Here is a 12681-nt window from a genome sequence, read left to right as displayed (position 1 = left end):
GCCTCCCGAACAGCTGGGACTACAGGTGCATGCCACCACACCTGGCTAATTCGTGTATTTTTAATAGAGATGGGGTTTCACCATGTTGGTCAGGCTGGTCTTCAACTCCTGACCTCAGGTGATCCACCTGCCTCTGCCTCCCAAAGTGCTGGGATTACAGGTGTGAGCCTGGCTCACTGGGATTACTATGCCTGGCCTTCTTAGGTTTGATGAATGCAATAATGGTTGAGCAAATGCTACTTTTCTATGACAAGACACTATTCTAGAAACTTTACATCTATTAACTCCTTCAGTCTTCATATCACCTTTTTACAGATAAAACTGAGGTTACAAAGCTAGTAAGTCACAGAGAAGAAATAGATTTAAGTCTGGTTCCAAAATCTGTACTTAGTGCGGTGCAGCAGTGCATGCCTGTAATCCCAGCTACTCTGGAGGCTGAAGCAGAACAAACACTTGAGCCCAGGAGTTCCAGGCCAACCTGGGAAACATGGCAAGATCTTGTCTTTTAAAAAAAGAAGAGAGAAAAAACAAAACAAAACAAAAAAAAAATTACATTCTTGGCTGCAACATTATGTAATTATAAAACTAAAAATCTTCATTTTGACATGTAAAAAACAAAACCAATGGGACTTTCTACTCCACACTAAAATATAACATTAAAAATTTTACAGTAGAACATACAAAAATCTACTTTAGATTTTAGCTCTGTCATCTAACTTAAATCATAGCACGTATTGACCCATAAACAGAGCTTCCAAGATAGAAGGAAAGTCGTCCGGTATTAGGCCTGATCTGGTGGCTCATGCCTGTAATCCTAGTACTTAGGGAGGCCAAGGCAGGAGGTCTGCTTGAACACAGGAGCTCCAGATCAGCCTGGACAACATAGGAAGACCCCAACTCTATAAAAAAACTAAAAAATCATTAGTTGGGCATGGTGGCATGCGCCTGTGGTCCCAGCTACTCAGGACTCTGAGGTGAGAAGATAACTTTACCTCCTAACGGCCCAGGAAGTTGAGGCTCCAGTGAGCCATGATTGGGCCTCTGCACTCCAGCCTGGGCAAGACCCTGCCTCAAAAATAATAATAATAATAATAATAATAATTTTAAAAGTCCGGGCAGGCTCACGCCTGTAATCCCAGCACTTTGGGAGGCCGAGGCAGAAGGATCACTCGGCCTAGGAGTTGGAGACCAGCCTGGGCAGTAAAATGAGACTCCATCTCTGCAAAAATTTAAAACATTAGCTGGGCATGGTGGCACAGGCTTATAGTCCCACCTACTCAGAAAGCTGAGACAGGAGGATCACTTGAGCACAGGAAGTCATGGAGGCTGTAGTGAGCTGTGCTTATGACACCACACTCCAGCCTGGGAGACAGTGAGACCCTGCCTCAAAAAAAAAAAGAAACTCCAATATTTCCTCTTATAAGGAACATCATCATTTCTTCAACTTGCAAAATAATTTTTAAGACTTCATAGCAGCCAGGCATGGTGGCTTACACCTGTAATCCCAGCATTTTTGGAGGCTGAGACAGGCAAATCACCTGAGGTCAGGAGTTCGAGACCAGCCTGGTCAACATGGTGAAACCCCATCTCTACTAAAAATGCAAAAAACAGCCAGGCATGGTGGTGTGCGTCTGTAATCCCACCTATTTGCGAGGCTGAGGCAGGAGAATCACTGGAGTCCGGGAGGCGGAGGTTGCAGTGAGCTGGATCACGCCATTGTATTCCAGCCTGGGCAACAAGAATGAAACTCCATCTCAAAAAAAAAAAAAGACTTCATAGCCAGTATCACATACATTTTCACAGAAATACAGACTGGGCAGTATAAAATGCAACAGTTGGAAAGTGTCTCAGGCGACCTGAGTTTTGTGCTTACTGCTCAGATTTCAACACATCCCACGCCCCCACATCTCTCCAAAAAATTTCTATAAGCTTACCTCTGCATTGGGTGTACAAGATCGCCTGATGAATCGAGCCTCATTCCCAAAAGTCCTTGCATCAACACACATTTCTAGTCCGTGAAATTTAGAGTAGAATAACACAAAAGGGTATGGTCTACAAAGAAAGAAACATTATAAGCGATTGACATTTTCAGCTGAGCACACTGGTTCACACCTATAATTCCAGCACTTTGGGAGGCCAAGGCAAGTGGACTGCTTGAGCCCAGGAGATCAAGACCAACCTGGGCAACATGGTGACACTCCATATTTACAAAAAAAAAAAAAAAAAAAAAAAAAGGCCAGGCATGGTGGTATGTGCCTGTAGTCCCAGTTAACTGGGAGGCTGAGGTGGGAGGATCACCTGAGCCCAGGATGTCAACGCTGCAGTGAGCCATGATCATGCCACTGCACTCTAACCTGGGTGACAGAGCGAGACTCTGTCTCAAAAACAAACAAACAAATAAAGGTCAACGTTTTAGTGTAATAATTTCCTGTTACTCTTCAGAGACAAAGTGATGAGGAAATTTAAGAACACAGAGTCTAAGAAACTTCTAAAAGACACAGTCAAGCCAAGATGTGAATATAGGCAGTCTGACTCCAGAATTCACTCTCATCTTATGCTAGTTTATGCTAATAAGATTTTTATCTGCCCCATAACCTCACCTAAATCAAAGGCAATTAATCGAAGGTAGAAATTCCAATTTACAAAGAAAGATAAAAAGAGAGTGACTACTGCATTCACGGGATTAATCTGATGTCTTCAGAGTTCATATTTCCTGGTGCATGCAAAAGTATCTGTTTCAGATCAAATCTGCTACATAATAGGGAGAAATTGCTGTGTATCTTTCATATCTTAAGTAAATACTCAAGTTATAAACAATGAATGTTTTTGATAATTGTAGGACACAGACTAGGAATGTTCTCCTCCTATGGATATGAACATACTTCTAGACTACAGGGAAGTAACACCTATTAGAGAATCATATTAATTATGCATACAAATTTCAAACCAAAGAAGAGGCCTCCAATACCATTCCAATACCAAAAAAGTAGGTATTGAAAGTGGTGGCAATAATGTAGGACCCAATCTAACACTGTCTAATAAAGAGGAAGGGGTTTCTCCTATGGTTACCATGGTCTTTCTCGGTTCTGGCTATTACATTATGAGGAATTATCATGAGTCCCAGATGGAAAGGGTTCCTTGTAACCTCAATAAATCAGAGTTCCTGACTGATATCCTTCTATATCCAACCTATATTGCTGCTGGTTAATCTTTGAAGCAGATTGTTTTAGGATTTTCGGCAAGACAGACATGAGCAAGAGACTGAGGAATACATCTTTGCATTTTTTTATGTTGTTTTAGTTTATCATAGTTCAAAAATTATCATCAGTCACTGTTCAACCACACTACAGCTTTAAACTGAAATGATCATGTAGGAAAAAAAAGTACACATAATCACAACATCTAGGTAAAACAGCCAAAAATTCAGTATTTACCTATAGGAAATGAACATGGGAAAATAAATGAATATACCTTTTAAAGAAATACCCATTTGCTTCAAACTGTTCTCTCAACATAAACTTCCCTCTGTATTCAATGATAAGTGCATCAGGAGGCAAATCTTTTGCAGATTTAAGAATTTTCTTATTCTTTTGTATATGGCTCTAAAATCAGAGTAAATTTTGAGATTAAATAAACTTGCTTGTTTTCAGTTTAGCTAAAAATACGCAATATAAAACTATTTTACAATTTTTGGACAAATGACGTATTTACCTCTACAGGAGGTTTGAAGAGCAAACTGATAGTATTCAAATCTGATTTATTCATCTCTTTTTTGTCATTTCCATTGCCTAATCTCAGAGCTATTCTTTGTGCCTCCCTCTGAACACCCTCACTATACTGGTTGTTATTTGCTTCTTCATATCGATCCATCCATGCTTTGATCTTTGTCTCCCATCCAAAATTTGAACCATCAGATGAAGGATCAATCTCTGGAGCTGAACCCTAAAATCATAAACCGATCATTAGTATCTGGACTTACAGACTTACATACACACACACACACACAATTAATGGCAATCTATATAAAAGAATATAATAAACTAGAAACTGCTGTTTAATGGTTTCTTTTCTAGAAATGTGGAATAATAAATAATTATATCTTATATCACATGGACAAAAGATACACTGTAACATGCTCCCCACATCCTATTTAATGTGACAATTTTAGAACTCTGTTACCCTTTTCTACCTAAGCCAGAAAGCTATAGTAACAGCATACAGCTGACATACAGCTGACCTCTGTGACCCCAAACAAACTTATGTTTTGGGGTCAGACAGAGGTGGGGAGCCTTCTCTCAGCAATTTTAGCATCTAAAAAAGTGAGGACATACATTAATTAATTCAAGGTACTTTTTAGCTACCATCGATCATTCTGACTCATTTATATTGATACAGTTGTTCTATGGTGAATTTATAGTATGACAACTGACTTGACTAACGCTCTAGAATCCCAACCATGCAAAGAGTGAATTTTCAAGTTCCAAATATGATTCTGCATTCCTAAGTACAGTATAGTAATACTAAGCGGTATCAGAGACATGGATTGTAGTAATAAAGGAAATTCAAATTGCCCAAAATTATAAAATTAGAAATTGCTTATATATCTCCCCCTTTTGATTAATATTTCAAAAGTGTTAACTACAAAAGTAGTATATTACTCCAATTAGAACTAAGGTCCCACTCCTGGTAAAGATAATAGGCAATGACGTGGCACAAAATAATGAGAGCATTAAGATACAGACAAACAAGCACTTAGCTCCTGAATAAATGACAGTTGATAACAACACCTTAAAATTAATGTACTTACCTTAACTCTTGATGACTTCCTAGATCCTTCACGAAATGCCTAAAATAAGCAAGGAATTTTAGTTTTCTAAAAAACTGGACATAATTAATATTTAAGAATCAATTGGTTCACTGAAACTTTTAACTGAAGTGTCATAACAAAAAATTTGGTAACCAAGAAAGCTGACACTAGGAGAATGTTTAATAAAGGCATCTACTAAAATACTTTTCTAATAAAAACAGAATACGGTTGAGAGTGGTGGCGGGCACCTGTAGTCCCAGCTACTCAGGAGACTTAGGCAGGAGGATCACTGGAGCCCAGGAGTTTGAGGCCATAGTGCACCATGACAGTCTATGAATAGCCACTGCACTCCAGCCTGGGCAACATAGCAAGGTCCTGTCTTAAAAAAAAAAAAAAGTATATAGACTATATAGAATATAAAAATCTGTATATAATACAATGCAAAGACAAAATTTCCAAATATTCTCTGTGTTCAATATTACAACAGTGGAAAAATATTTCTGATAAAAATTGGGAAGGTATTAGAAATATAATTTTGTTGAAGTGATAAGATATGTTTTGGAAGGGAGTAAAAGAATATTACTTTAATTCTCTAAGCAACTAGCAAGTAATATTTGAGCCCATAATGGGCCTTAAGTAATATGCACTGTGGTAGACAGAGCTGTATTTATTCAATAAATATGTATTGAGAGCCGACTCATCTGCCTCATCTGAAGGATGTATTTAAGACTTAATTCCTATCCCCCTCAACCCCTGAACTCCATTTAGAGTGACTAACAAATATAAACCTACAGCTAGCAATATAGATCCAAATAAATAAATGTGTGTAGACAATATGTTACAAGAGAGCAAGGTTTAAACAAAAAAAAAAAAAAAAAAAGGAGGCAAAGAACCGTTATGTAAAACATGGGGAAGAAAAGCTAAGTGGACTATGTCAGACAGAGAAGTGAAAGGAATACAATCCTGGTAGTACAGAAAACTATGAAGGCTTTCTACTTTATTTTTGCTTCTGTATTTCAGTGACTTTGAAAATTATTTCAAAGCAGTTTGCAAAGTTTCTTCTCTAATCTGCTTCAATCTTTAAAACACGTTAAAATGTTCAAGTAAGTTTAATTGTTTAAAAATAAAAAACTTCTGCTAGATCCTGCCACCTTTTTAGCTACCATCGATTATTTTCACTCTCCTGCCTCTACTATAAAATTCAGTTCCCTATCCACTATCCTATCCACTCACCTAAAAACAAGCAAAAATGTACCTTTTTACATTTTGAAATGTGTTGTTCTTTCTCCCCACTTTTTTTCCTTCTTTTATCATTAACTTTGGAAACTCTTGAAGCAGTTAAAGTAATTGATGTTGGAGTATGCTGAAATGCAGTATATAATTCCACAGGAACCTCATCACCACTCTCAGTTGCACTGGTATCACCATCTTCAATCAAAGACAAAATAAAAATTATCGCACATTTAATACTTCTATTTTAAACAATGAAATAAAACAGCATTCCACATGACAAAGTATTGTCATCTCCATCTTTCTAAATAAGCATATTTTTTAACTTGTTCACTCACCTCACTTATACATTTACATGCGAAGCACAAACATGATTTCTTACACATTAAACTACAAAGGATCCAAAAGCCTGATAACACACTCTGGTGGTGTGCCTGTGGGAAACAGGCACTCTCATGCATTGCCAGTGGAAATCTGAAATTCCCTACAGAGGGCAATTCAGCCATATCTAGCAAAATTATATATGACCCAGCTATCTCATACTAAAGATCTAGCCAAAGATAAAATAGCAAAAGTACAAAAAGACTTATGCAAGAGGGTCTTGCTGAGGATACTGTTTTTAACAACAAAAATAAAACAAAGCAGAAATAATGAAAACAATCCAAATCTCCATCAAAGAGGAATAGTTGAATAAATTATGATTATTTAAAACCAGATGTACTGGTATCAACATGATTAAGATAAAATAAAAATTGTGGCCTATGCTACACAGAAGTTAGAAAATTCTGTTCCTAAAAATGAAAGATGTACTATTCTACATGATAAACTAACGGATCATATCCTTCTGAAGAACACACATATTTTACTTTTTTAAACCAACAGGTTAGCTATGTGCAGGAAAATTATGGCTGATTTAAATTATTTATTTTCCTCTTGTTTCCATTTTATTTCCTAAAGTACGTATATATTTATTCTATAATATGTGAAAATACTTAAAATCTATACCAGAGATTGCACACTATCTGTACAATCAACATTCATCAACAAAGTATTTACATTTAACTAAAAATATGCAGACCATTTATTCTCTCAGTCACACGAATTTTAATTTATTGTAGGTCCTTTTTACTTACCTGACATATTTTCCCTTTTCCGGCGTTGTAGTAGCACTGCCCTCTCTTTATCCAAATTCCTACATTGAAAATTAGCATCATTATTTATCAAATACATGAAGCTGATCTGTCTTAAATGTGATAAACTTTGTAATTTATTTAACGTTCTTAGTGAAAAAACCAACAGTATAAAATATATACAATATCCCTTGCAATACAGTTTACATACGATCTAATAGTAGCAGTAGATGCCAGATAGGTGACTCCATCTCACTCTGTTAAGACTTTTTTTTTTTTTCCGACTGGGTCTCACCCTGTCACCCAAGCTGGAGTGCAGTGATACAACCACGGTTTGCTGCAGACTCAACCTTCCAGGTTCAAGGGATCCTCCCACCTCAGCCTCCTGAGTAGCTGAGACTACAAGCCTGCATCACCACGCTCGGCTAATTTTTTAATTTTTTGTAGAGATGGGTTGCCCAGGCTGGTGCTGAACTCCTAGATCAAGTGATCCTCCCACCCCTGCCTCCCAAAGTGCTGGGATTACAGGTGTGAGCCACAGTGAATGGCCAAGAAAATAATTTACTTAGGAAACTAGTATTTTTTTTCAAACCAAACATTTAAAGCAAAATGTCTGAAAAAAAACCAAACCCATAATTTTTTTTTTTTTTTTTTTTTTTTTGAGACGGAGTCTCGCTCTGTCGTCCAGGCTGGAGTGCAGTGGCCAGATCTCAGCTCACTGCAAGCTCCGCCTCCCGGGTTCACGCCATTCTCCTGCCTCAGCCTCCCGAGTAGCTGGGACTACAGGCGCCCGCCACCTCACCCGGCTAGTTTTTTGTATTTTTTTTTAGTAGAGACGGGGTTTCACCGTGTTAGCCAGGATGGTCTCGATCTCCTGACCTCGTGATCCGCCCGTCTCGGCCTCCCAAAGTGCTGGGATTACAGGCTTGAGCCACCGCGCCCGGCCGAGACGGGGTTTCACCGTGTTAGCCAGGATGGTCTCGATCTCCTGACCTCGTGATCCGCCCGTCTCGGCCTCCCAAAGTGCTGGGATTACAGGCTTGAGCCACCGCGCCCGGCCCAAACCCATAATGTTAACAATGTAATTAAAATCACAAATTAAATTTCTTAAAGCAAATGTATGACACTGAATTACATTGCCTGTAATTATTTTCACTTTTGAAATAAATACTGAACTTTTTTTTTTTTTTTTTTTTTTGAGATGGAGTTTCGCTCTTGTTGACTAGGCTGGAGTGCAATGGCACAGTCTCGGCTCACTGCAACCTCCACCTCCTGGGTTCAAGCGATTCCCTGCTTCAGCCTCCCAAGTAGCTGGGATTCCAGGCATGCGCTACCACACCTGGCTAATTTTGTATTTATAGTAGAGATGGGGTTTCTCCACATTGGTCAGCCTGGTCTCAAACTCCTGGCCTCAGGTGATCTGCCCACCTCGGCCTCCCAAAGTGCTGGGATTACAGGCATGAGCATTTAACAATTAAGTGAAATACTTCATTACCCTCTCCCTACCTCTACCCATAAACTACATCATCCATAGTAATTCTTTTACATTTCCCCCCCACTCAACTTTTTCATTATATATAGTTTAGAGGTCAGATAACAGATAATCCTCAGGTGGGAAAATAAGAGTTCTAGATTATTAGGATTTCTACAGACTTGTCTTAATGTCTACCAGAAAATATACCTATTCTAGCATCACAGATATAGAATAATAAACATCTCAACTAACTGCCCTCCTAAGTATTTTTGGGTTTTTTTGTTTGTTTGTTTGTTTTTTTGAGACAGAGTCTTGCTCTGTCACCCAGGCTGCCAGGCTGGAGTTCAGTGGCGGGATCTTGCCAAGCTCCGACTCCCAGGTTCACGCCACTCGGCCACCTAAGCCTCCCGAGTAGCTGGGACTACAGGCGCCCGTCACCACACCTGGCTAATTTTTGTTTTTATATTTTTAGTACAGACAGGGTTTCACCGTGTTAGCCAGGATGGTCTCAATCTTCTGACCTCGTGATCCACCTCCCTGGGCCTCCCAAAGTGCTGGGATTACAGGCGTGAGCCACCACACCCGGCCTCCTAATGGTAAGTTGTAAACCAACTTTTACTGAATTCATCATCAGATATTTAACCCCATCAAAAATTATCTGGCAAAAGACTACTATCATAAAGTGAAACAAAACCACAGAGATACCTCACTTAAAGTAAGAGGAATGCACACCATAACTATGCTGAAATTACCATTTCTCACCTAAATTAAACTGGCAAAAATGCAAGTCTGTCAAATACTCTGTTGTGAGGCTTGGGAAAGCTGGCATGCTTACCCATTACTGTTTGGAATTCAAAACTGCAGGCCGGGCGTGGTGGCTCACACCTGTAATCTCAGCACTTTGGGAGGCCGAGGCGGGCGGATCACGAGGTCAGGAGATCGAGACCATCCTGGCTAAGATGGTGAAACCCTGACTCTACTAAAAAAAAAAATATATATATATATATACACACACACACACACACACACACACACACACACACACACACATACACACACAAAAATTAGTGGGGTGTGGTGATGCGTGCTTGTAGTTCCAGCTACTCAGCAGGTAGAGGCACGACAGCGGCTTGAACCCAGGAGGGGGAGGTTGCAGTGAGCTGAGATCGCACCACTGCACTCCAGCCTGGTGACACAGCAAGACTCGGTCTCAAATAAATAAATAGATAGATAGATAGATAAATAAAAACTGCACAGCTCCTACTGGAAGGAAATTTGACAATCTAACAAAATTTTATACATACGTTTGTCACTATACTGAACAATCTCACTTATATCTACAATAACAAAAGACCCAAAACAACTCTAATGTCCACACAAAGGCAACTAGTTGAATCGAGTACAAAAAAGAAAATATAGTACGTTGAAGCTGTATCAGTCCATGTCTACATGCTACTGTGATCTTCAGCATATATTTTTAAGAGAAAAGAAATGTGGTGAAGACTCTATAATATGCTACTGCTTATCTAAATAAGGAGGGAAATACCAATATATAGATACATATCTACAGATAATAAGCAAGCAGGGATGAGTTAGACTTAACTTGCTTTACATATTTGTCTACCTTGCTTTACGTATTTGACTTTAGAAAGATAGAATACTTTGCTTTACATAGTTGACTTCCAGTCTAACTTGCTTCATATTTGAGTTTAGAATGATAGAATACTTCTTACACAATTATAAAGTATATAATTATAAAGGTAAATAAAATGTAAAAAACAATTCTGTTTTTGAGACAGGGTCTCCCTCTGTTGCCCAGGCTGGAGTGCAGTGGCACAATCAACTCACTGCAGCCTCAACCTCCCGGGCTCAAGCAATCCTCCTACCTCAGCCTCCCAAAGAGCTGGGACCACAGACATATACCATCACACCTGGGTAATTTTTGTTTTTTTTTTTTTGAGACAGAGTCTTGCTCTGTTGCACAGGCGGAGTGCAGCCATGTGATCTCAGCTCACTGCAACCTCTGCCTCCCAGGTTCAAGCAATTCTCGTGCCTCAGCCTCCTGAGTAGCTGGGATTACAAGCACCTGCACCATGCCTGGTTAAATTTTGTATTTTTTTTTGTAGCAACAGCGTCTTGCCATGTTGCCTAGGCTGGTCTCAAACTCCTGACCTCAAGTGACCCACCCGTCTCAGCCTCCAAAAGTGCTAGGATTATAGGTGTGAGCCACTGCACGCAACCAACAATTCTTAAAAAACAAAAATTACTGATTACTCCTACATTTCTGGTAGGAATGTAAAATGGAATAGCCATTATGGAAAATAGTCAGACAATACCTTAAATACCTAAACATGCAACTACCATATAACCAAGCTGCTACTCTCTTGGGCATTTAACCCAAGAGAGTACATTTAACCCAAAAGAGTACTCTCTTGGGCATTTAACCCAATGTATGACTTCATTTATGTAACATTCTTGAAATGACAAAATTATAGAAATCGATTACAGAATAACAGTTGGCAAAGTTGAGGCGTAGAAGCTGGGTATGACTATAAAGGGCAGCATGACTCCTGACAGTGACAGAAATGTTCTATAAAGTGACTGCATTGATGCCAATATCCTAGTTGTGATATTGTATTAATAGTTATGCAAGATGTTAACACTGGGGCAAAACAGGTACAAGCTATCTAGGCTCACTCTACATTATTTCACAACTGCATGTGAATCTACAACTCAGAACATTTAATTTTTTAAAAATCAATAAAATTAATAACCTAAACAACATAAGTGTGTATCCAGTTGGTGTTACAAACACAAAATTATTTCAAGAGACTTAAAACACAATATTGACTATAAAACCCTCGTATACTATGCCCTATGGGGGGGAAGTACTAAACTGTTTTACACAATCATATTGTTGGTGCTAGTGTTAGTGGTGGTGTTACTCCAAGACTATTCTATTCTTGTGTAGGATTAAACAGTTAACCAATTGTGAGATATTCTAATTACATTATTCTCTGTATTGTTGACAACTAGGATAAACATGAAACAGCTACATAAAACTTGTATTCCTAAATTTCAATCGCAATTATCAGTATAAACTCATGTATTTTATCTTAAAGAAACAGATGAAACATACTACCTAGCTTTGTCTACTAAAAAGACTAGGAACAGTGACCAATCTAGTAGGAAAGGGCATGACTAGCTCTCCAATCCTGGTCTTCTAAGCTAACTCTGAATCTGGGGCACAGAAGTGTAGGATAAGCCTGAGACATCTTGTAACACCAGATAACTTCTTCGCCATCAAATACCACTAGGGTATTGTTTAAAGGACTTGATAACCAGCTTGAAGAGGTTCCTACTGACCAGAAATGGAATGAAATTTAAGCATCAATAAGGGTAATAACTGCAATAGACTGACATCCAGTATGGTTTAAATCCATGAGTTTATAATGACACTTAATTTTTCATTATTCTGAAAACGAGTAAATAAAGGCTAAGACTCAACAAGCATTTATCCTGCCTTTCCTCAATACGTTAAGAGAACTGAATAGTTAATATAGAGATGTGGCCGGCCAAGGTGGCTGTCGCCTGTAACCCCAACACTTTGGGAGGCCGAGGTGGGAGGATCGCTTGAGCCCAGGAGTTCTAGACCAGCCTGGACAACATGGTGAAACTCTGTATCTAAAAAAAAAATACAAAAAACTAGTCAGGCATGGTGGTGATGCCTGTAGTCCCGGTTACTTGGCAGGCTGAGGTGGAAGGATGGGAGAATCACCTGAGCCCAGGAGGCTGAGGCTGCAGTGAGCTGTGGTCACACCACTGAGTGTAGCCTGTTTGACAAAGTGAGATCCTGTCTTACAAAAAAAAAAGAAAAAGAAAAAAAAAATTGTACCTATTGAAACTTTCGAGCTGACAAGTCATAAAGAACAGAAGTAACGATTAACTAATTTGCAACCCCAAATAAATTAGTAGACCTAGGACTATCACTGGCTCCCAACATAAGACAACCAGAAATCAGGTTCCATCTGGTAAGACAA

At 38.9% G+C, this 12681-nt stretch overlaps 1 protein-coding gene across 2 annotated transcripts in view; it reads right to left on the bottom strand.

Annotated features, from left to right (window-relative positions):
• KMT2E (lysine (K)-specific methyltransferase 2E) overlaps positions 1-12681 on the bottom strand; it is a 100623-nt gene that overhangs the window by 33633 nt on the left and 54309 nt on the right. For both annotated transcript variants that reach the window (XM_011927755.1, XM_011927756.1), the window contains 6 exons: positions 7171-7229; positions 6063-6235; positions 4808-4846; positions 3712-3942; positions 3472-3602; positions 1935-2052 (listed from right to left, as the gene is read on the bottom strand). In XM_011927755.1, the coding sequence (XP_011783145.1) occupies positions 1935-2052; positions 3472-3602; positions 3712-3942; positions 4808-4846; positions 6063-6235; positions 7171-7229 (751 nt within the window). The remainder of the gene's footprint in view (positions 1-1934; positions 2053-3471; positions 3603-3711; positions 3943-4807; positions 4847-6062; positions 6236-7170; positions 7230-12681) is intronic.

Source organism: Colobus angolensis, unplaced genomic scaffold, assembly GCF_000951035.1.
Source record: "Colobus angolensis palliatus isolate OR3802 unplaced genomic scaffold, Cang.pa_1.0 Scaffold74, whole genome shotgun sequence".
NCBI lineage: Eukaryota > Metazoa > Chordata > Mammalia > Primates > Cercopithecidae > Colobus > Colobus angolensis.
The sequence above is the reverse complement of the archived record's forward strand: the minus strand, read 5'-3'. Positions and strand labels throughout refer to the sequence as shown.